The sequence below is a fragment of the Serinus canaria genome, chromosome Z, assembly GCF_022539315.1.
Source record: "Serinus canaria isolate serCan28SL12 chromosome Z, serCan2020, whole genome shotgun sequence".
NCBI classification, from domain to species: Eukaryota; Metazoa; Chordata; class Aves; order Passeriformes; family Fringillidae; genus Serinus; species Serinus canaria.
The window spans coordinates 68,341,418-68,364,275 of record NC_066343.1 but is presented as its reverse complement, the minus strand read 5'-3'; the positions used below and the strand labels follow the sequence as shown (position 1 = coordinate 68,364,275).

Here is a 22,858-nt window from a genome sequence, read left to right as displayed (position 1 = left end):
ACTCTCGTCGCCTATTGGCTGTCTACGCTGGAGGCACGCGGAGGGTTGCGAGGCATGCCGGGAATCGTGGTCCTCTGAGCGCCCGCGGCCGCCATGGGCCGACAGAGCACCGCCCGGAAGAACTATTATTCCCAGCGTGCCCTGCGGCTACGGGGCAATAGGAAGGCCAGAAAGGCATTGTTCTCTGTTAGGCTGGCTAGAGACAGGAGGGTCCCGCGGAGGATGGAGGAAAAACTCCCCACCGGCATCAAGCCTTACCTGGACAAGCTCACCTTGGGCGTCACAAGGATATTGGGTGAGTGGCATTGAGCTACAGCCCACGGGGCGGGGGCAGGCCGGGGGCGGGGGGAGCCACCCGTTTGTCACAGCCCCTCTTGTGAATCGCACAGCTGAGCAGCCAATACACACACATAGGCACATCCTTGTTTCTGGAAGCAACGACAGGAATCCCGAATCTCTCGACTTTAAGAGTTTCATAAACACCAGAGAAGGAGAAGGTGGTGTTTTTTGAAAAATCATGGAATCGTTGAATGTTAAAAGGTGGGAAGAGACCGCAGAGATCATTCAGTCCCAACCCTGACGCCCTGGGCAGATTGCTCACGGCCTTATCCAGCCTGGCCTTGAACACTGCCAGGGATGGACATACCCAGCTTCTCTGGACAAACCTGCCAGTATCTCACCACTCTCGAAGTAAAAATTTTCCTAATACCCAGCACAAATTTCCTCTCTTTCAATTTGTATGTATTGCTTCTTGTCCTCTCACTTCTTCACAATGAAGAATCCCTCTCCAGTTTCCCTGTAGACCCCCTCCAGATATTGCAGTGTTCCTCTGAGGCCTCTACACAACCTTCCTGTGTAAATCATGCCTAAATTTGATTCTCTGTAGTAATGTGGGGTCAGCAGGGAGTGTGCCCCATAAAGGGGAGTTCGGCATGGTTCATCAGTGTTCTGGTAGAAGGCCGATTTGTTAATCTGCTCGGGATCAGATCCCTATAAATAATTGCCCTGCAGCTCATCCCCACATTGAGACTTGTTCCACAAAATGCCCTGATTGTCATTTCCAGGTTTTGCTCAGCTATTGAGCCTTCTTGCGTCCCCTCAGCTCCCTCTGAAGTTCAGCAGGACTGCAAGGCATCCAAAGGAAGTATTCTCAGAGAAAATTTTACTCATATCAGTGGAATCACAAGGATTTGTGGAAGTATTTGTGTGTGCAAAGGATTTCAGCATTAGACCTTTCACACCTCAGCAACGCAGAGCACAGGTCCTATTTGTAAGGCTGAAAAGCCATACATCTATCCCAAACCATGTGTACAACAAGATAACAAGTTGCAGTCTGGAATTTCTTCCTGGGAACCTTAAAGCCAAAAGTGAGCTCTGTTATTATCTCACCCCACAGAGGCATTGAGTTTCACCTAATAACCGCAGCGTATCTGTAGTTGCACATGGGTTTGGATAGCTGCTCAGACAGATGAGATTAAAAGATCAGGGTTAAATTCTTTCTCTGAGCTTCAGTGAGGACAGGATTTCACCCTCAATCTGGTCAGTGTTATCGTATTGACTTATTATTAGACTTCTGGGGGGGGGGGTGGATTTTCTTTTCTGTTTTTTTGTTTTGTTAGTTGTGAGGTCAGGATATTGTTGTCTCTGCTCTGTGAGTGAAACTGATGATGATCATCATGGCAAAAGCTTCTTTGAAGTAGCTCTTTTTAAAAAATTACTAGCCATGCCCACATTTTCACCACCCTCAGGTGTGTGAGAGCTGTGAGATGTGAGCTGTGTCCGAATGTTGTGTTGCCATATAAACTGTTTTGGGTAGGTGTGTTGTCTACGACATGGCAATGCAGGTATGGCTCTGAAAATCCTGCAACGTCCCTTTCACATGGGAGATGTTTCCTGGTTTGTGGTTTTTTTTCTCTCTGTGTTGCTGACAACTTGCGTTGTGCAATACAGCAATGTCCATCACAGTGATGGTTTACTCCATTTCTTTTCTATGTCTCTCTACACCTTCTGGGAATTTGGCACATTTTTTTCCGTGAAGTAGTCCAAGGCATTTCAACTGTGCCACCAAATTAATTAGAATTGCTTAGCTAATTGGGAAACATAACCAGTCTGTTCAGTGCTTGGTTCTTTCAAATAGCAAAGGGTATCTCATTCAGAGTGATGCCTTGGTCTGTATTTATTACTGCTAGAAACTGTCTTACTTTAAATCTTTTGGAAAGTCTCATGAAGTCACTTGATATTTTCTGCCTAACATAAGGTACAATCAGGCATTGTTTTGTGGGTTTGTTTTTTTTTTTAACTTTAGTCTCTGTGGAAATCCCTACAAGAAGGAATATTTCTCACAAGCATTGTGGAGGCTATACCTTGAGGGGAAAAAAGAGAGATTTTTTCCATTGCCAGTACTCATTTTGCTGAAGTTCTGTGAGCAATAGAAAATTCCAGAAAGATTTATTATTCATAACTAAGTCAGAATGGAAGGTGTTAGCTCTTCTGGAATGCCCAAGATGGAACCATACTTCACTGTTAGCACTCTGTATTAGATAAGAATGTAACTATTAAAACATTTTAAAATTACACTGAGAGTTTAGCCAGCTTACAGGCAGTATTAGCAGTACTGTAAAGACTGAAAATCCTGTGATTTCCTGCTTCAGCTTTGTGTCACACCATTGCATTGACTGTTTCTGAGTAATACTGCAATAATACTGTAATACTGTATTCAGGAACTTCCAGACAAAATGTCCTAAAAATAGGGCAGAGTTTACTATGATCTTGATTCAGATTAATTTATCGGATGTAGTCTGAAGAAGTTAAGCTTTTTCATGTATCTAGGTGCCACTAAAGTGGCCTCTTCCTTTCTTCCATCTGGAAGGAAAAGCAGCTCATTTCAAAGTTTACCCAAATGTTCGATGGTGCTTCTGTCCATACCTATGCACATCAGTTAAACATGGTCTTCAGTTTACCCACAGTATATTTTTAATATAATATTTGGGCTTTTAAGATGGAGTTTCTCTTTCTTTTGATGTTGGGTTTGGTTCAGACTTCTTTAGAAGTTGCATTCTCTTGTTCCTAGACATCTTCTTTGACTGATACGATATTTAATCTTCTGTCATCCCAGCCAAGATGTTGTGCATGATGAATTAAACATCCCTGCTGTTTTCTTTGATCACAGAAATAACAATTACTCTGTTATTATAATCTCTTCAACTTGTCATAAGGTTTGCATAGCTTAGATGGAAAAGACTAGTTAGGTAATTGATTCCACTCTCTTGTTCAGACGGCTTATATTTGAGCAAGAGACAGATCACCCTGCCTTGGACCCACCTACCAGAAGTGAAACTTTGTGAAACATCAGACTCTTCTGTACGTTGGGGGTCCCCCCTTGGCCAGACAAATTTACCTGTGTGACCAACTATGATTTTTTTTTTTGTCTTTAACTTGGAGTTTATTTATCTGACAATGTAACAATCAATATTTCCAAAGTGAAGTTTAGGCTGCTGAAACTGAATGCCACTGTTCCACAAACAGAACAGACAAGAACAATGCTATTGATAGAATATAAAGCCTGGCATTGAAGATAAAAAACAAACCAAAGCTCTCTAGTGCCTGCTTTTCCTGTCTGGTGCACTGTGTATGTTTTACCAGAAAGCAATTGTAATGTGTGTGACTGCTTTAGGGGCCAATACTTTCACAGTAGAGCCAGTCTTGAAAGCCTTGCATAGTTATCACTTCTATTCCATGGCACTGTCTGCTGGGCTTGCAGTTCCCACAACAATTTAGTAGTCTTTCTGGACTTGGTCCAAAGAGAATTATCTCAGTGGGAATTATTTCAGTTGGCTGTGGATGACATCAAACATTATAAAATAGTAATTGTAAAGGAAAGCACCCAAAAGCATCATGTGGCTTAGTATCTTACATTTATATAGCATTCTTTCCCATAAAATATTCAGAAGATTTTTATAGATTGATAGGAGTTCAGTGCTTATAACAAATTTTCATGTGTCCAGCTGAGGTTCCAGGGAACTGATTGCTCATTCAGATCCCTTCAGTATGATCAGGTTCTGTGTCTGTCCAAACCCACTGAATCCAGAGCTGAAATATGCCTGCCCTTGTGGAATAGGGTTGTTAGCAGTTCACAGTAGCCCTGCACTACATCTTGTGCCCAGGTGAGGATATCCTATTTAACAGAATCCACAGGGCATGCTTACAAATAAAGATTCATCCCCCTGTAAGAGTTTGCCTCAAAACCCATCACTGATTTTTTTTTCCATTTTTCCATGAAAACCTCTGCAAAAGATCACACCTTGAAGACAAATTGTGTGTGCTTACATCATAGAATCATAGACTGGTTTGAGTTGGAAGGGACCTTAAAGACCATCTTGTTCTAACCCCTCCCACCCTGGGCAGGAATGCCACCCACTAAATTAGTATATGTGTAGATATATCATGATATGTGCATATACATGTATTAAAAAAAACAAAGGATAACATTTTGTTCAGCACTAGACATCCTCATGTCAAGACATGCAAAGTGCAGTTACAGACAAAAGAAAGTGACTGCTCAGTCACCAGCATAATACTTGCAATCATTAATGCCTTTTCCCTGGCTGTCACTCAGATTAGTTTGCAGAATTGTCTGTCTCACAGTGTTGCTGTCACACATGCCAGCTGCAAACATGTTCCTCTTTTCCTTTCAGAGACTTCCCCAGGAGTTGCTGAAGTGACTTTTGTGGAAAAGGAACCAGCTGAACGCCACACAATCGTCTCTTGGGAACAAGTGAGTATTTTCTTGATAAAACTGCAGTGAGGTCAGTTTGAAAAAACAGCAGCCCGTGGAGAATATCAAGTGCAATGGCAATCTTGTGTTTATAAGACAGCTTGTTACCAAATTTGATGTATAGTGCAGCCTAAGCAGGTGTTGTTGGGTTTTTCTTAATCAGGTATCACTGTTTTAGGCTGTCACATGCACCTGGTTTGTTAGAGAAACATCATCAGTGTGGGTACATTCAGCATGACAGCTCTAAAAAGAAACCACATAACTGTAGTAGGCAGCTACAGTGGTGACTCAGTGGGGAGCAAACAGTTTTCTGACACAGGTCCGAAAACATTTTCCAACTCCCTTTCAAACAAAATGAAGCAGTGCTTTATTATTCTGGCCATTAAAGGTAAAGGCCTCAAGCTGGCAAATAACACTGAGCTACCCAGTTTGTCCCAGTTATCTTTTTCTCATTTTACTCTCAGCCATTCGCTTCAATTTCTCATATCCCTTTCTTTCACCTCCTCTTTGGCTACCCAACCCGATCTCTTGGCTAGGGCATGTCCTGTTGCCTGTTCTAGAAGGCTATGAAGAACACGTGCTACCTTCACTCTGCATTATCTGACCTTACTGTATCATTCTGTGTGATCAGAGGGCTCCTGAAAACTGTTGTGTGACTCAGGGCATTTTCATTCTCTTTTTGAAATATACATGTCTTCATAATTCCCATGGCCATGGCTGAATAACTGCTTGGTAGGTGTTGTTTGTTTACGGATGGGACAGTAGAAGCACTGTGGCCCTTGGAAAGGGACATGGCAAGGAAAGGAGTTGAGTGAATCTTCCTCCCTCTGCTCTAACCCTGGCTGTGGCCTAAAGCAGCTGCTCCCAAACTCTGCTCTTGTTACTGCTGCATAAAATACCTTCCCCTTTGACACCATGCCATTTACTGCTTTTCCTAAACAGTGAGGAAAAGTCTTACAGTAGTTTTGGTAATGCCCTATTCCAATTAGTGACATTTATCAAGAACTTATATAATATATATTTATATATATTTACATGTATATGTATATTCCAGGTCGAAATGTATGTGGTGTAAACCTGTGTGTTACTTACTGAAACTTGTCCAGAAGTAAGCAATTGTGGTCAGGGAGAAATGGCCTGTTTTTCAGGTTTGTGTAAACCGATCCCTGCTTTCCTGTAGCTGTTGCTCAGGTATTGGGTTACCTGAGCTGGAAAGTTTGAGGCACCATGACTGTAAGCCAGCTCACTGCTGGGAACACAGAGTAATATTTGCTCATTCTTCTGTTGAGTGGAGAGGACTGCTTCTTCTGGACATGGTGTTCATTCCTCTCATTTTCAGGTGCTGCTTCTCCTCTAAACTAAAATAGATTTATTCTACAACTGAGCTATTCTTGTAAAGCCAAACAAATGCTGTAGCCAAAGCACTTCATTCAAGAGAAGACAAAACAAATTTCAGTTCCCACCCTCCCCGCCTCCCAGCAATGGACTAAGCCAAGTGTGGATGTAAGTGTTGAAAATTAAATGAGTACAGTTGTGTTGGACTTCTAATAGTGAAGGATTTGGCTGTTTCTTTGGTTTTGGTTCCCTTTGCATTGACAAATTAAAGCTCCCTTCTCAAATTCAAAGGTAAATGGATTTTTTTCCTTTTTTTTTTTTCTTGAGCTATGGAGATGAAGAGTAAATTTAACACAGTCACAGAACAAAATGTCCTGCTGTGATGATTAAGTGCAATGCACTCAACAATTCACAAAGCCGTTCCAGGATGAACTTGTACCTCATTTTTCCTGAAACGTATCTTTCTTGAATTTGAATACGTTTGTATTTATAGCCACTAGGTGGCAATACTTATACACATAATCATTTCTCCATGGCTGAGATTTTTAAAAAGATTTCATCAGAGTGCATTTTTAACTTCCCTCTACATCTTTCGTTATGAAACTATTTGCAAACTATTTGAAACTATTTTTCTGTGATGCAGGAAAAACTGGTGAAACTGTTCCCAATACTACATTATTTTTTTCCCCAACAACTTCTCTCTCTATTAAGACTCATGTTGCGGGACATTCCACAGACTCACCAAATAAAAGCTTTATTCTTTAGATTATTGTTTAGTGGAATACATTTTTTCAGTCCTATTTCAGTTTTGCAAGGAAAGATTGTTTTACTGCGAAAAAAATCCAGGCGTTTAGAAGTTCTTAAAAGAAAATCAACCTTTTAAAAATTATTAATTAACATATTATTTTATCCATGCTGGGTATATGCATTTTTTGTTTCCATCAGCCATGTTTTCTAAATTGTGCTGTGCCGTGTTTGTGCTACTACATAACTGGATATAACACTTTGCTGAGATTATTTTAATCTTTAAAATTTTAAGCTTGTTGAATGTCCCTTAGCTGCCATGAAGCTTTGCAGGGGAAGCTGAGCTTCATGACAGGAGTTAGTGCAGTCAGGCTGTAGGAGAGAAGAAGAAATTTTTCCCAAAGCAGAAAGAGATGCTAAGTGTTACATGTCAGGAAATCAAGCTGGAAATCACTCCTGAAGAATTTATTGGAAATCAGCACACACACAAAAATGTTTAAGGTGAATGATTGCCAAGTGTATTTACGTGGGTAAAGCATCACTTCCCCATAAATTGTAAGCAGTTCATTATATTTTAATAAAACCAGATTTTTCAATATTTCCTCATATTTAAACCTATTAAGCTGTTACCTTGTCCCCAATAAAGAGAGATAAAAAGTACAAGAGGGAGCAGAGACAGAGCTACCTGGTAACCAGAAAACCAGTGCTAATAACTATATCATCCTAAGAAACCTTTCTCACTTCTAAAATTAGGCTGGCAATGGCCCTGCACCCCTCTACGTGCAATTTTTAGAAATAGATGTTACACTAAAATTCTGCTAGGTGGCACTCTGGTGCAGTGTCTGAATCACGTTTTCTTTCTTATGTCAGCTGGAAGAAAAATGAGTCACTTACATCCTTGTTTCAGTTTTCAAAAAATAGAAAATTGCATTTCTGTTAGAGGGACACAGAGGTACCTGAGACCATTTTCTCTTGTTCTTCTCACTTGTTACTTGGGAGAAAAACCTGATCTACACCTAGCTTTCAGGGACTTCCAGTACCTTTCAGGTGTTAGAAAGTGACAAAGTCTCCCTCAACCTCCTCTGCCCCTGTCTGAACACCCCCAGCTGCCTCAGCCACTCCTCTCATGCCTGTGCTCCAGACCCTTCTCCAGCTCTGTTTCTTTCTCTGGACACACTCTGGCTCCTTCAGTGTCCTCCTTGCTGTGAGCAAACAAAGCCAAACACGAGGTTCCAGGTGTGGCCGCACCCCGTGCCCCAGCACAGGGGGATGGCACTGCCCTGCTCCTGCTGGCCCCTCTATTGCTGGCACAAGCCCGGTGCCATTGGCCTTCTTGGCCACCTGGGCACATCCAGCTCGTGTCCAGCCACTGCTGACCAGCACCCCCAGGCCCTTTCCCACTCAGCAGCTTTCCAGCCACGCTGTCCCAGCCTGGAGCTGCAGAGGCTTGTTGTGACCCAGGGACAGGAGCCAGCACTTGGCCTGGTTGCACCTCAAACAATTGGCCCTGGCCCACGGATCCAGCCTGTGCAGATCCCTCTGCAGAGCCCCCCTGCCCTCCAGCAGGTCAGCACTCACACCCAGCTTGGCCTTGTCCTCAAGCTGACTAAAGGAGCTCTTCATTGCCTCAGATCACCAATAAAGATACAAAACGGTACAGTCCAGAGCTCTGGGGGACACCACTAGTGACCAGCTGCCTGCTGCAAGTAATTCCATTCACCAGCACTCTCTGGGCCAGGCCAGCCAGTTTTTAACTCAGAGAACAAAGCATCTAAGCCACAAGCAGCTGATGTCTCCTAGGAGAAGTATTGGAAGAAGAATTCTCCTAGGAGGTGTCTCATAGGAGAATTCTATGGGATAGGGTGTCATTGGAAGAAGAATTCTCCTAGGAGGTGTCTCATAGGAGAATTCTATGGGATAGGGTGTCAAAGACTTCTAAAGTCCAGGAAGTCAACATGCCCAGACTCTTCACTCTTCCACCAAGAGAGTCACTGTGATATAGAAGGAGATTGGGTCAGGCAGTAATGCCTTTCACAAACCCATGGGCCTGATCCCCTGGACCTTCTGTAGGTGCCATGTGATGGGCACTCAAGAAGATCTCCATGAGCTTCCCCAGCACTGAGGTCAGGCTGACAGGCCTGTACTTTCCTGGCTTCTCTTTCAAACCCTTACACATAATCCAGGTACCTTCTGAGTTGCTCCCTCTCTTTTGCGTAGTGTTTCCACCTCACGTCTGGAATGTCATCCTCCTTGCTTCTACAGCATCTCTTTTTGAGTCCAAGTATGCACTCAGGGTGTGCACCTTCAACAGTCCTTCTTGGCATCCTTCTTGGCATCCTTCTTGTCCTGCCTTAACATTAGCCAGGCCTCCAGTCCCTGATCCCCATGAGCACAGGATCTACCCTCCTTGAGCTTGCCTTGTGGCTGTGACTGTGGGAGAGGTGGGAAGTGGATCCAGCAGGGACAGTGCATGAGGAAAGCTACGTTTCTGCAAGCTGCATGATGGGGAAGAGGCTGGAGGACTTTTGGAAGGTACGTAGTGTTTCTTATACACTACTTACCTTCCAAAAGTTACACTCTTCTTGTTAAGCTTTATAACATATTGAAAAACTGACTGCACAACAATATCCTCAAGAGAACTGTGAAATCCTGTTCTCTGCAGCAAGAGATCAAGTCTACTGCAGCCCCAGAAAATCAAGGTGATCTCCTGGGAGCTCCCCCGGTCAGATTTATTGAAGGTGCAAGAACATTTCAACGTGTTACATAAATAAACATCAACATTCACTTACAGCTAGGACAAACCAGCCATAAAACTGCAGGACTTTAGGGAGAAAGAAGGGTGGCTACTGATGCAGTCCAATTCTTGGAAGCCCTGAGAAGTGATATGAATGCTTTCCTTCTCTCCCCAGAAGTTGGGTAAAACTCATTCATGGTTTTAGAGAAGTCTGTCCAGAGCTGTATGTTTTGATTGCTTCCTGTTTCTTTAGTATATTTGCTTGAGAGACATTGTTTCAACAGTGTTTCAAGTGAATTGCCACACGTCAGAATTCTTAGCTTTGGATCCATATCTAATCAGGTCCTGGCCGCAAAAATCAGATTCTCATATTTTTCTCTGTACTCAATGGACTGTGCTTTCTTGGGAGACTATTGTGAGCTATTATAGAGAACAAAGAAAAGGAATAGACCTCTCACCATATTAAGCACTTGGGGTATTTTGTTTTATGATCTGGTGAGTGTAACCAGATAACTGGAATGAAAACAGCTGCTTGCCAAGGCTGTGGTTAAGCCAAGTCTGATCTGACATGTGATTTAGAAACAGTGCACTTTATGGCTGGAGAGCACAACCCTGACAACTGCCAGTTGAGCGAGAAGAACACAGAGTTTGATAAGCCATTTTTTGTATATAGCTTCTTGTTTTCTCTGACTGCTGTCTGAAGATTCTGATGTCATATGGTCATGTGACCAAGCACAGTATGACAGAGCAATCTTTTCCATCAGATGAAAGAAATGGCTGTTAATTAAGTTTTCTATTTACAGGCCTTTTTCTATAGACCCCAGACCTGCTCTGGTACTGCATTTTCTACGCGTATATTTGGCATCAGCATGGGTTAGAGAATCCTGAAATAAATTCAGACAGCAGCCATCTGTAGAAACATGCACATGTTGATCTTTTTCAAAAGGAGGATTCAGAGCATCAAGCCTATTCAATTTCTCTCTTGATTTTTCTCTTGTCTTAGCTATATTTGCTAAATTGGACTGTGCCCGAGTTGTAGCAGGATTTATCTGAATACTACAGTGGAAGTTTTTAAACCTTGGACTTTGTCATCCTAGTGGATCTGGTTCTCCTGCTCGGAGAAGAACACCCACTGAAGCCAGGCGACCCATTCACATACATGTTTTTACTGCTGCAATTAATTAGTTTGAATTGGGGGATTTGAAATGTTATGTTAACTTCTGTAGTCTGCAGAGGCTTTGTAGCAGGTCAGTCGTACTTTCTTTCTTCATAGTTTTAGCCATAGTCACTGTGTTTACAGGCACAACTTGAAACTGGAAGTGATGAAAGCACAGCATGAAATTATAAATATTTAGGACTAAGGAGAACCTCAGAAGAAGGTGTGTTTGTTAAAGGCATTTGAAGAACTTCAGAAATGTCCGTGTGGTTTACTAATCACCTTAAACTTACCACCAGGTCCTCAGCCATCAGCAGACTCTTGTCATAGGATGGTAAGTTCTTCTCAAAACAGCCTCTGCAGTGTCAGGTTATCTGCTTTAAGACCTGTGGACCCTGAAGATTTTCTCTATCTGGATTAAGAAGCTCTGAGCTAGTGACCAGGCTCCTTGATGAAGCCAGTAAAGTGACCTGCTCTATTGCAAGCTGCAAAGCCATTAGTGTCTGGGACTCCTCAGTAGCAGTCAGTCAACATTAATGGATGTGCTTTAAAAGTAAATTAACAAGCACAAGGTTGTGGGCAGATTAGGTGCTCCTACATAGTGTGTACACCCCAGTTTAGGTGACAGACTGTAAAACCCAAAGAAAGTGTCTGTGAATAAGGCTTTAACAGGCAGAAAGGCTGTTCTGGTCTTAGGGGAGGGAGGACATGTGAACAAGATGAGACCAGATCCTTCTCTTGCTCAGCCAGCAGCTGATGACTAGAAGCCAGCATTGCAGCTGGATTCACAGCTGGCAGGTTGCTCTTGCTGGATAGATACATCTCTCTTGTCTTGAAATGTTAAAAAATTCATGCCCCAAGTGAAGCAGAGATATTTGAACTGCATGTGCATCTTCCTTTTCCTTAGCTACTGGCTACTAGAATATTCTGTCTTTAATGAAACTTTTCCACAGGAGAGTGGTGCAGCCCTTGGGCTAGTCAGCATACACGGATTGTGGAACCTCCATATGGGACACTTTTCTGAGTTTTGAGGTCTGATTCTTTTGGAGCCCTGAATGTGACTATTTTAAATTTGAACTCACTGGAGTCAATCTGCTTTTTCTCTAAAACAGTTACAAACAGACCAACAGGTAACTCCTTTAGTCAGGCTTGTTGTTTGTGTTATAAAAACTGTCAGGCTTCCATTCTGTTTAATTTTATGTACTTGACACTTCAGCAAGAGAAGAAGATCACTGGTCTGCAGCCAGTCCTGTCCCCAGGAGGAAGATCTACAAATACCTATAGTTCTTTGGGCTTCTTTTTGTTCTGAGGATTAAGCCTTTATCCTTCCATCCTTGTATATGCAGATTAACGGGAGAGTCTAAGTTAAGAACAACTCCTTCCACAACCAACACAGATATAGGAGATGTTTTCTGGTTCCTAGAAACTCGAGTTCACTGGGGTTGCTTCTTTCACTGGTGGCTCAAAAGGAAGCAGGTTTAGGAGCCACAGCCATTCACTGAAGTTTGGAGGGATGAAGCCAGACCAGCAGATTTGTGAGTCTGGCTTTGCATGTGCTTGCACACATACTTTTTGTTACGTGAAATGTCAGATCTCCTTGAGTATGTGCAGCTTTTGAGTCTGTGCTTTTTACACTTACTTGGAGCTGAAATCCTGCAGAAGAAGAGAGTCATTGTGCTAATATTGTACATGCTTTAGTGGAATAGGTAAGTTTAGTCTGATTTCACTTAAAGCAAAACCCTAGTCTTTTAAGCCATATATATGAAAAAGCTAATTGTTCTGATTTATGTGAGTTTGGAGTGGCTGCTAATCTCAAAAGGTAATACGATGTCTCAGTTTGGGAACAATGCTGTAATAATTTTGTGATGACTAACTGCTCATTGTGAAATTTTCCCAAGCTACCTTTGTTAGGACTAGCAGAGTCCCAAGAAATACGCAGTTTTTTCTCAAGGCTTTAGAATGAGATATTTGAACTGATTTGAGTCACCTTGGAGTTAAGCAAGGAACTTATGGTGGCAAATATTTCTGTACCGGTTTTCAGTTGTTCTTAGGGTTTGACATATATTCTGCATTTTCCCATAACACTTTGATTGTGATTTGCAGAAAAACTCCTGTGTATTACCTGAGGATTTAAAGAACTTCTATCTGATGACCGATGGCTTCCAGATGACCTGGAGTGTGAAGACTGATGGTGAGTCCCTGTGTTCCCCTCCACTGACAAGCTCAATTCATTGCAGCCAGCCCTTCCTCTGCAGAACCTCTTTAATTTCAAACTTACTTTCTGCACAATCAATACACATCTCTCGGGACAAAATCTGTCGCTTGCATCCCACAGAAGAGTGCATACACTCCTTCTTTCTGGCAAGAAACTACTCATGACATAAATTCTGTTCTGTAATACGCTGGCCTTCTGTTGACACTCAGATTTAGGTGTGTCATTTAAACCTCATACCTAACTCCCTCTGTAGTTCATGTAGAGAGAAACAGCTGTAGCTGTTATCCCATCATAAATCAGTAGCAAGAGTCACCCTCTGATAATGCTTCTTTCTCATTAAAATGTGTATGTACATGTTGGAGCCTGATTCTGCTTTCCACCAGCTAAAGTTCAAGCTTTATTTTCCATCCTTGTTCGGCAAAAATCAAGCAGTTTGTTCACTCTGCAGCTGTTATCCTGGCTCTCATTGCCTTCAGACAGGGTTCTGCAGTTGGGCTGTGGACACTGCTCACTTCCGGAGATGGGTGTCAAATGCAGGGTCTTCCTCAGGAAGTGAAATGGTGTTTCTGAGACAGTTCACATCAGTGCTTTAGCACCTGCATGACTTCCATGATGTTTCAAGTGGGACTAATGACCTCTGTGGAGTCTTGTTTTCAGGGCTCACAAGTGCACGGAGACCAAGGCTGCTGGTACAACTGTCTTGATTGGGCAAACATCCAGCAGTGCCTTCTGAGACACATTGCACTGGCACGTGGCTGAACAGAGTGCTTGCTGCCTTGGTGTCTGGTAACAGTGTGAGTCCTCAGAAACACAGACAAGTGACGAGTCCTGTAGGATTCTTTCAGGACCACCCACATGTTGATGTACTGATAAAATCCTCTGTGGAAGTGGGAACCAAGAGGATGTGCCCTAAACAGATAAATGGAGTGGAAGAGGACAAGCTGCCCAGTAAGCTGTGAATTTGTGGGGTGGTTTCTGATAGGAAGGACAGTAGTAGGAAAAAGAGCTTTGAGGAAGAGGCTGTAGCTGAAATCCTGTAGCCAGGATTTTTAGTTTTTCACAGAACTGAGCTAACAACTGCAGGACAGTCCTTGCCAAGAGTGTAATTCTCATACCTTTATAGCTCTGAGAGGGTGTTGCATCACATATAAGTGGAGTCTGTGTTTGAAAAAGCCTCATTTTTGCTCTTGTAGAGTCTTACTTAAGTTAAATGTCCAGATCTGCTGGGTGTAACCATTCTTCACCCCAGAGAGGTTGATGTCTGGAGGAAAATAAATGCCTCCCATGCCCTTCTGACACTGTATGTGATTAGCGATTGGTTTTGTTGCAGATACCCCGATGCCCCTGGGCTCCATGGTGATTAACAGCATCTCAAAGCTGTGTCGGCTTGGGGGTTCCTCTATGTACACTCTGCCTAGTGCTCCAACTCTTGCTGACCTGGAAGATGACACAGATGAAGAAGGTAAGGCACAGTTAGTTAACAGGCTAGAAACCTGCTCTGTCTCATCCCTTTTGTTCTATTAATGCTAAAATATAGCACAAGATATGTGGACCAAACACTTTCCACCAGGTTGCTCAGAGCTCCATCCAGCATAGCCTTAAACACTTCCAGGATTGGGGCATCCACAATTTCTCTGGGAAGCCTATGCCAGCACCTCATCACCCTCACAGTAAATAATTTTTTCCAATATCTAATGTAAATCTGCCTTCTGTCAGTGTGAAGCCACTCCCCCTTATTCTGTCACTACATATCCTTGTAAAGAGTCCCTCTCCATCTTTCTTGTGGGCTCTCTTCCACGTACTGGAAGGCCACAATTAGGTCACCCTGTATTGGAATAGAATCCCAATATTGCTGGGTGGAACGTGCCTGGGCTCGTCCGGCCCTGCTCTGGACCAAAGGCGGCAGCTGTGGTGCTGCACCTCAGAGACACCTTTGGCTGGCTGGAAGTTGCAGTTTGGCACTCGGAATGAGTCCAGGCATAGTAGAAACTCAGTTTACCTCTGGTGGAAAAGGTTCAGGTGACAGTGAAGAGGAAAGGGAGCGGATTCTGCCAGAGGGTTAAATCCAGAATTTTTTTCCAGGGTCACAGAGCTCTGAATCTTGGTTACAGCTCCAACAGAATGCCAACCGCATGGTCTCCGTGACTTTTAAGCTCACAGGGAGGGGGGAGGGAAAGGATAGGTGAGCCACTAACCAGGTGGGAGGGGGAGGGTCTCAGGGGACAATGACACCTGGACAGGCCAATGACCCCAGGTCTGAGAAGCATTTTTTGAACTTCTGCCAATCACACAATGCCCTTGCTGGAATGTGGAGCTTGATGGACATTACTTCGGAAAGGGGGCAAGGGAGAGGGGAAGGAAGAGGTTTGCACACCTGAGAGGAACTGGGACAGGATATTGCTTCACACCGCAACAACCCTGAAGCCTTTTCCAGGCTGAACAAATCCAATTCTCTTAGCACCTCAGCTATCCCCCATGGCAGGCAAATTGCAACAAGATGGTCTTTAATGTCTCTTCCATTCTACAATACAGCAACAGAAAAGGTCACTCCAGGCTGATGGGGATTACTTGGTCTAGCAACCTGGTCTAGAGAAGGGTGTGCCTGTCCCGGTCAGAGCAGTTGGAGCAAGATGATCTTCAAGGTCCATATCCAACCCAAACCATTCTGTGATTATCTGATTCTCTGTCTCCTGGGCTGGATCTATTATGTATCTTATTAGTTCCCTACAGCCTTTGCAGATACATCTGTGTGCTGTGAATGTCATGGGAATTAATGTTATTTGCATCCTCTATTAACAGCCTGTTCTGCCTTTTCCCTGTTTAAACTGTCACCTGAGCCTTGCTCCAATGATTCAGCTTCCAAAATCTTTGTATGCTTAAGGTGCTAAATGAGCAAAAGATAACAGGTTTTGCTTTGGTAGTGAAGACAGCTGGAATTGGAAAAGTAACTGGTATGTACATATTACCCTGCCTAAAAATTCTGGGAATGCTGCTGTTTGGGGGGAATAAAAAAGAAAAAGAAGGCCCACTCATTTTGTCAGAGCTCTCACATCCAGCTGGAAAAATCAAGAGGATAAGAACGCAGCCAGGTGTCACACCAATTTCTTAAAAGAATGCTATTTGATTTCAGTCTTGTCTCTGCACCTCTATAAGTTCTTCTAGCTTCTAAATTGGCTGAAAGTAGTTTTGACATTCCAGTTTGCCTGCAGTCCTGATCTTCTAGAAATGCTCAATGATGGTTGAGGGTCTCAAGTTGAATAAGAGTCAGATGTGATTGTTGAAAAGGTTGCTGATGTCACACTGGAATGTATGGAGAAATATATATCTCTACAATTTCATTGAAATCTTGTCCCAAGAGAAAAAGAATAAATTGTTCTACCTGTCCTCCTTAGAAAAAAATAGATCAGGACAAAAAAAGGAATCATATATACAACAGAAATAATGGGCTTCAGTTGTAGCTGGGAAGATTCAGGATCCATGAGGAAAACTTCTAAGTGATAAGTGATGGATTTGGGTTGAGTACCTAGAGATTGTGCCTGTGCCTTCTCTAACACTGGAGAACTTTAAGAAAAGATTAGACAAACCTCAAGGGTGACATCTGTAAACCTTGACTTGATTAATGCCAGGGAGGAAATAGAAGTCAGCTTATCTATTTTCACCCATCTAATTTTGACTCTGTGGTTTGTTTTCCTAACAGAGATGAAAACTTTTCTCACTTTTTCAGGTTTTTTTCCTTGGTTTTAATTTAAACATAGGGAACCTAATAATTTTCAAGAACTAGAAATGTAGTAGTTTGATTCAGTTCTTCATCAGCTGATTTATTAATGTATAAAACAGATAGGCTCTTTGCAACTGAGTCTCAGTCAGTTTCCCAAACATGTTTCATAAATTTTTTCCCTTGGTTTCAGGTAATGGAGATAAACCAGAGAAGCCACACTTTGATTCTCGTAGTCTTATCTTTGAATTAGACCCATGCAATGGGAATGGGAAAGTCTGTCTTGTTTATAAGCATGCCGAACCAGGTAAGACTGAAAAAGAAAAGTTAGCTATCTCTTGTTGTGGATTGTATCTGGAGGTCACATGTGGAGAGTTACTTTGTATTTCTGATCTTCTTTGTAATTTGTAAGTGAAACTTTTACTGGGATGTCCTGTCTCCACTGAAGCCAGGAGGTGAATCTTAACTAGATCTAACCTTTTCACTCCCTTTAGTGTTGGAGTCTGAGTTATAACTTATGATTTCTCTGTGCATAGAAACAGGGAAGTATTCACAATTGTCTGTATGTGACCTACAGACGACTGAGTAGAAATAACACAGAGCTCCACTAATCCAGTTACTTGCATGTCTTGGAACAAAGCCATTACATTTTGATGAGAAAGGGTATAACTCTGCTTAGAAAGAAAGTGTAGATGGTAAAAAAAGCTGAGACAAAATTAGACTGAGTCTTCCACCTAGTGCACTCTGGGTCTCAAGGTGCTAACTAGGCCAAAATGTGGCAGGAAGGGTTAATGGGAAGGTGAGAAATAGGAGCTGAGCTGTTTGTTCTGACAGAGACAGAGATAACTGTTATCAGTGAGAGAGCAGTGAAACACCTAAGGCACTTGTAAAATAGTTGTCATCTGACACAGTGCACAGGTCACTAGATGTATGTGTGTTTACTGTGTAGGGTTGTGCAATTGTAATATACAGGTTCATAAGAAAAATCCTGGATTATTATCTTGTGCCTTTCATTGTGTGTGGCTACAACTGCCATGGCAGGAAGTTCTTGTCCTCTTGCCTCCCCGTGTTAGTGATTTCAGCACATGCAGTGGATAACCTGGGCAAGGGAAGGGAGCATTGGTTACAGGTGTCAGTGTCAACACAGGGGCAGTCTGTTTAAATGACAGGGTTCAGCATCTCAATCTCCCAAGAAAAAGCCTTTTTATGCTACAGAGGATGTCACCAGCAGAGAAATATTTGATCACTGTGAAAAGATTTTGCAAAATGTGTTTTTTTTGGCAGCACACACTACCATCACTTCCAGACTCTGGACTTTATTCAGTAATCCAGATCACTGACAACTGAGTTAGTTGCTTTTTACTTTGTGGGGTGGATAAATGTTTGCCATACATGTACTTTGAACATGTACTACAAAGTTGCTGATGTCCAAGAATGTTCCATGTAGCATGTCACTCCTAGGTTGTGAAGGAACATTGCATTCAGTGTCCAGCACACAGCTAGTCAAATATCCCATGCAGTGGGTCAACACTGGATGAAGGGTAGGATACAAAAGGTTATAGTAAATAGGGCTAAGTAGTAAATAGTCATCACATCAAGCTGATAGCTGGTCACTGGTGGGTTCTGAAAGGGTCAATCTTGGGCCCAGTGCTCTTCAGTGCCTTCATGAAGAGCTTGGACACAGGACTGGAAGGAATGCTAAGTTTTTCCATTATACTAAATTGGGAAGAGTTGATGTCTCCCTCGAAGGCCCTGCAAAGTGACCTCAGCAAATCAGAGAGATGTACAACCACCAACCATATGAAGTTTAACAAAGACAAGTTCTGGATTCTGCACCCGGGCTGGAGCAAGCCTGGAGGTACATGAAACAGCCCTTCTGATGAGTGTGCTGTGTCTCCCACCTGACAGTGGCCAGGGGTTAATCTTAATACTGCAGAGCAACAGTGAAATTTGTGCTTGTTTTATTCTAGTGGTCTCCCCAGACACAGAGATCTGGTTCCTGGACAGAGCTCTCTATTGGCATTTCCTCACCAAAACCTTCACAGCCTACTACCGCCTGCTCATCACGCACCTGGGTCTCCCACAGTGGCAGTATGCCTTCACCAGCTATGGGGTCAGCCCCCAGGCCAAGGTAGGATAGCGGAGTCCAGCCTGTCAGTATTCTGCATAACTGTGGACTGGAAAAACATCTTACCACCTTTTGGAAAGCTGTCTGTCTGCTCAGGGTGGCCTCCCTGCTGAGCCATGGAAGGGACCACAAGTTTTTTACCTGTAACATGTTAACAGTAATTTGTTTCATGGTAATTTGAATTCATTACTATAGTGTTAACCCTGCTTTTCTCTCAGAAGTTGGGCCTTGATAAAAATTATGCCCAAAAAAGGGCAATTTCAAGTCCTAGAGATAGTTACAGAAGACCTCCACACAAGCCATTGTGAGCATTCCAGTCACTTATTATTATTATTAAAATTACTATTCTGCCATGCCAAAATCCTGCTATTAGAGGCTTCTGCTGTTCTTCTGTGTTTGACTACGTCTTCAGCCCTATCCCTGCCTTCATCCTGTGAGAGGTCAGGGGATGTGCTGATGGTGCACAGACACTGTGCACCGTGGCGAGCCCTATTGGGACTTGAGTGTCCTGCACTTCACCCAGACACAACAGCTGTCTTACCAGCCTGAGATTCCCTGGTCCTGTGCATGCATCAGAATTAATAAAATCACTCCTGACTTCCCATCAAAATGTGGCTGTAGAATTTGGTTCTTCTCATTCCTGATGCCTTCCCTGTTACGCTGCACTGGACTTTATCAGTCAAGGCTGTTTACGTGGCACTGTGCTCTGCCTTTCTGTAACTTTCCTGCTATAAATATTTTATTATATTCAGTATATTTGTAAACCTTAAAAGGAACCATTTGTATATTCCCTAATCATTTGCAGCCCCTGCTGATTAAAGTCCTCCTAGTTTGTTAACCATTATAATTTTAAAAGTTTCAAAGGGGGTATATTAAAGCTATTTTCCACTAAGCAGTACATTAATAGATGATTATCTATATCTTGGTATTGAACTTCTGTATGTCCTGCTCAACACTTTGCTGATGGTTTCACTGTGATTTGTAATACCTTAACTACTATAGTTTTATTTCTGACTTTGTTAATGGAAAAATTGAAAATCAGAAACAGAAACAATAAGACAAACAAACACAAAATTCTTTGTGTAAGGAGTTTAAAAAATTCATTATTTTATGTGTGAAGAGAGGGAGGAAGGTTACATTTTAAGAAATTCAACTAGTTGGTTTTCAGTTTATAAGCACATATAAATTCCAAAGGTTTTTTAATCCTTTTCTGCTTATCTGAATCTAAATAAATGTCATTTGGTTTCATCCCTTCCTTTTGCTTTTCCTCCTGTGGTGTAAATCAGGATTCCCTCTTCATAAGAATTACACGCAGGAAAGGTGGTGTTAGGATTGTGTCTGGTTCTCCTCTTCCCTATCTGGAATGAGGTTCCAGGACTGGGGCTGTAGCCATGCCTTGTGTATCCTTATCACAAGCACTCTTCCAAGTCCTGTAAACTACAAACTGATAAGTGGATAGGACTAAGATCAAGTCTTGGGGAAGATGGGGAGCAAGGTGGAATTGTCTAACTGCAGTTTGAATTTAACCTGTTCCTTCCCCACCATCCTGCCTTTCAGCAATGGTTTAACATGTATAAACCCATAACCATCAACACAGCACTCCTGTCTGAAGAAGCTGATTCCTTTGTGAACAAGCTGGACCCCAGTAAGGTATTTAAAAGCAAGAACAAAACTCCAGTGCTCAAGAAAAAACAACCTCCACAGCCACCAGGCTCCCAAAAGAGTCACACAAGCATGACCTCTGCTAAGACATCCTCACCAGCAGGGAATTCTTCAAGGAAGTGAGCCCACCAGATCTGACCCTGAACAACATTTGCAATAACCTTTGATGTTTTCTGCTGCAGAGTCTCTGTGGTTCAGACGAAGTTCCTTGTGCATGAATAGATGTACCCATGGAAAACACATTGCAGCACATGCATGAACTATAGCTGCAATGTGGATGTAGTTCCTGGAGGCTCTTAAAAAAAATTTGATACATCAATTTTATTCCCTTCTGCTACTTGCAACGTGTACTTTTCAGAAGGCATCAAGAAACTGATGTCTCTGCTCCATAGGAAAGCTTTTGTTGCTGTACAACTGCAGCAGTGAAATGAAAGCAAATGCAATTCACTGTAACTTTAACCATGCTGAAGTAGAGAGTGTGAAGATGTTTCTTCCACATCCTTTGAAAGAAAACTGTCCTGACCTTGCATGCTGTGGGAGCAGGCTGGAACCCACAGAACAGAGAAGGATCTTCCACTCCAGATAGAATCAAACTCGACCCCTCCCTGTGCTTCATCCAACTTCTGCTCTGAGATTCATGGTACAACAAGACTTGTGACTTCCATGTCTGCATTAGCCTAGCCACTTGCTCTGCAGCCAGGACTGCTTTTTAGCCTTCCTTCTTGTCCTAGATTGCAAGGCAATATGTGTATTCTATTTGCCATCTCTTAGAGGTGTGGCAGTTATCTTCTGTTAATTGGGCAGTTTTCTTTCTCTCTTCCACTAACCAATCCTCCCTCCAGGGAGATACCTGCTGTTAATGGGCAATTGAATGTCCCTGCATGCCTGATAAAAATTACAGCATCCCATTGTGAGATGTTCCACCCAGGGAGAGGGGCCAAGCATTTCTAACTGCATATAATCTGAGATTTTGGGACACCAGAACAGCCTTTCCACTGGATTCCCAGAGGAGCAGCTGCCTTTTCCACTGGATCTTCAGAGGAAGGCCAGGCCCGTCTACACCACTGGATTTTCAGAGGAAGACTACACCCTTCTACGGGATCACTGCTCCAACAGAATCACACCTGCCATTCCAGGAGGACAGCAGCCAGCATTTAATGGGAGTGCTATCAACACCCTGACCCACAGGGTGTCAGCTTGTATTCTGACTACATCAGCATTGTTTTGTATAACTGCATTGTTTATTTTACTTTTATTTTCTTCCCTAATAAAGAACTGTTATTCCTGCCTGCATATCTTTGCCTGAGAGCCCCCCTTAATTTCAAGTTTATAACAATTCAGAGGGAGAGGGTTTACCTTTTCCATTTCAGGGGAGTCTCCTACCGTCTTTAGCAGACAGCAGTCTTTTCAACCAAGACAGTGCTGTATCTTTTCAGATGGTGACAAGATTTGCAATAATCATGAAGCCAGAAGCTGCAAGATCCTTTGTTGCCTCCCTTTGTGGGAACTGCAGAGCAGAGAGTCAATGGTGTTGAGTCCCATCAGCCACGAGGACCCCTTGTTTTGTCACACATTCATTTACAAAGTTGACCATTGAAGTAGACACTTTTCAGTTGGGCAGGATCTCACCAGAGGCCACTGAGATCCTACAGCCTTAGTAGCCCTGATGCTGTTTTCTATACTGTAAGTTTTCAGGTTAGAACTGCACTTTAAGCCATTCACTGCTGGTTTTCAGTTACTCCTTTTTGTTTGCATTACTTTTCTATGCTATTCTGTCTTCCAAATACACTGGGATCATGGTAACACCCAACACATTTTGTGCCTGAATATGGAAATTGAAATCACTGTCTTCAAGTAAGCGTTGACTATTTAAACAGCATCATCTCTAGTTTTTGAAAAACCACAACATAATTACACAAGACGAACCTACCTCACAGGGATGTTGTGAGGCTTTCATGAGTATCTGTATGGCCTTCAGAAAGATGAAGCCATCCTGTAAGTGCTTAATAGTATTTTAATAAATATTTGAATTTTTCCTCCAAAGTGATTGGGTATTTGAAGATGCTTTGGGGAGCACATGGACATGGGATGCAAAGGCAAGAGCAGTGTTCAGGATGGATTGTTTGGAGTGCTTCTTCAATGCAGTAGAGAATCTCTCCCTGAGATGGGATGGGTTACAGTGCTTTTAGCTTATCCGTCTTGAGCTACTCAGAAATTCCCAGTTTATTTCATACAGGCCAGAAGACTGAACTTTGTGGCAGCTGTTCTACTTCTGGCCTGCAGTCACTGTGCAAAATCTCTGCAGCCACCAGCCCCCATTCAGGTGTATTTTGCTGCTTCCAGCACTGCCGAGGGCCCACCTTGAAATGCCATTGCTGCATTGCCTGGCAGCCAC

At 42.8% G+C, this 22,858-nt stretch overlaps 1 protein-coding gene across 1 annotated transcript; it reads left to right on the top strand.

Annotated features, from left to right (window-relative positions):
* The first annotated feature begins 73 nt into the window (after positions 1 to 73).
* On the top strand, positions 74 to 21,756 carry TPGS2 (tubulin polyglutamylase complex subunit 2). The gene is made up of 7 exons (XM_009095382.4): positions 74 to 295; positions 4,695 to 4,774; positions 12,847 to 12,934; positions 14,289 to 14,420; positions 16,867 to 16,980; positions 18,644 to 18,804; positions 20,359 to 21,756. The coding sequence occupies exons 1-7, from the start codon at positions 94 to 96 to the stop codon at positions 20,584 to 20,586; spliced, it is 1,005 nt and encodes a 334-aa protein (XP_009093630.2). The 5' UTR covers positions 74 to 93; the 3' UTR covers positions 20,587 to 21,756.
* Positions 21,757 to 22,858: the final 1,102 nt, after the last annotated feature.

Excerpts from the sequence above, each read along its gene's own strand:
- TPGS2 (XM_009095382.4), top strand. The coding sequence starts at position 94 with ATGGGCCGACAGAGCACCGCCCGGAAGAACTATTATTCCCAGCGTGCC. Across the intron at positions 14,421-16,866 it reads AGATGACACAGATGAAGAAG|GTAATGGAGATAAACCAGAG; the intron begins GTAAGGCACAGT and ends CCTTGGTTTCAG. Across the intron at positions 16,981-18,643 it reads TTATAAGCATGCCGAACCAG|TGGTCTCCCCAGACACAGAG; the intron begins GTAAGACTGAAA and ends GTTTTATTCTAG.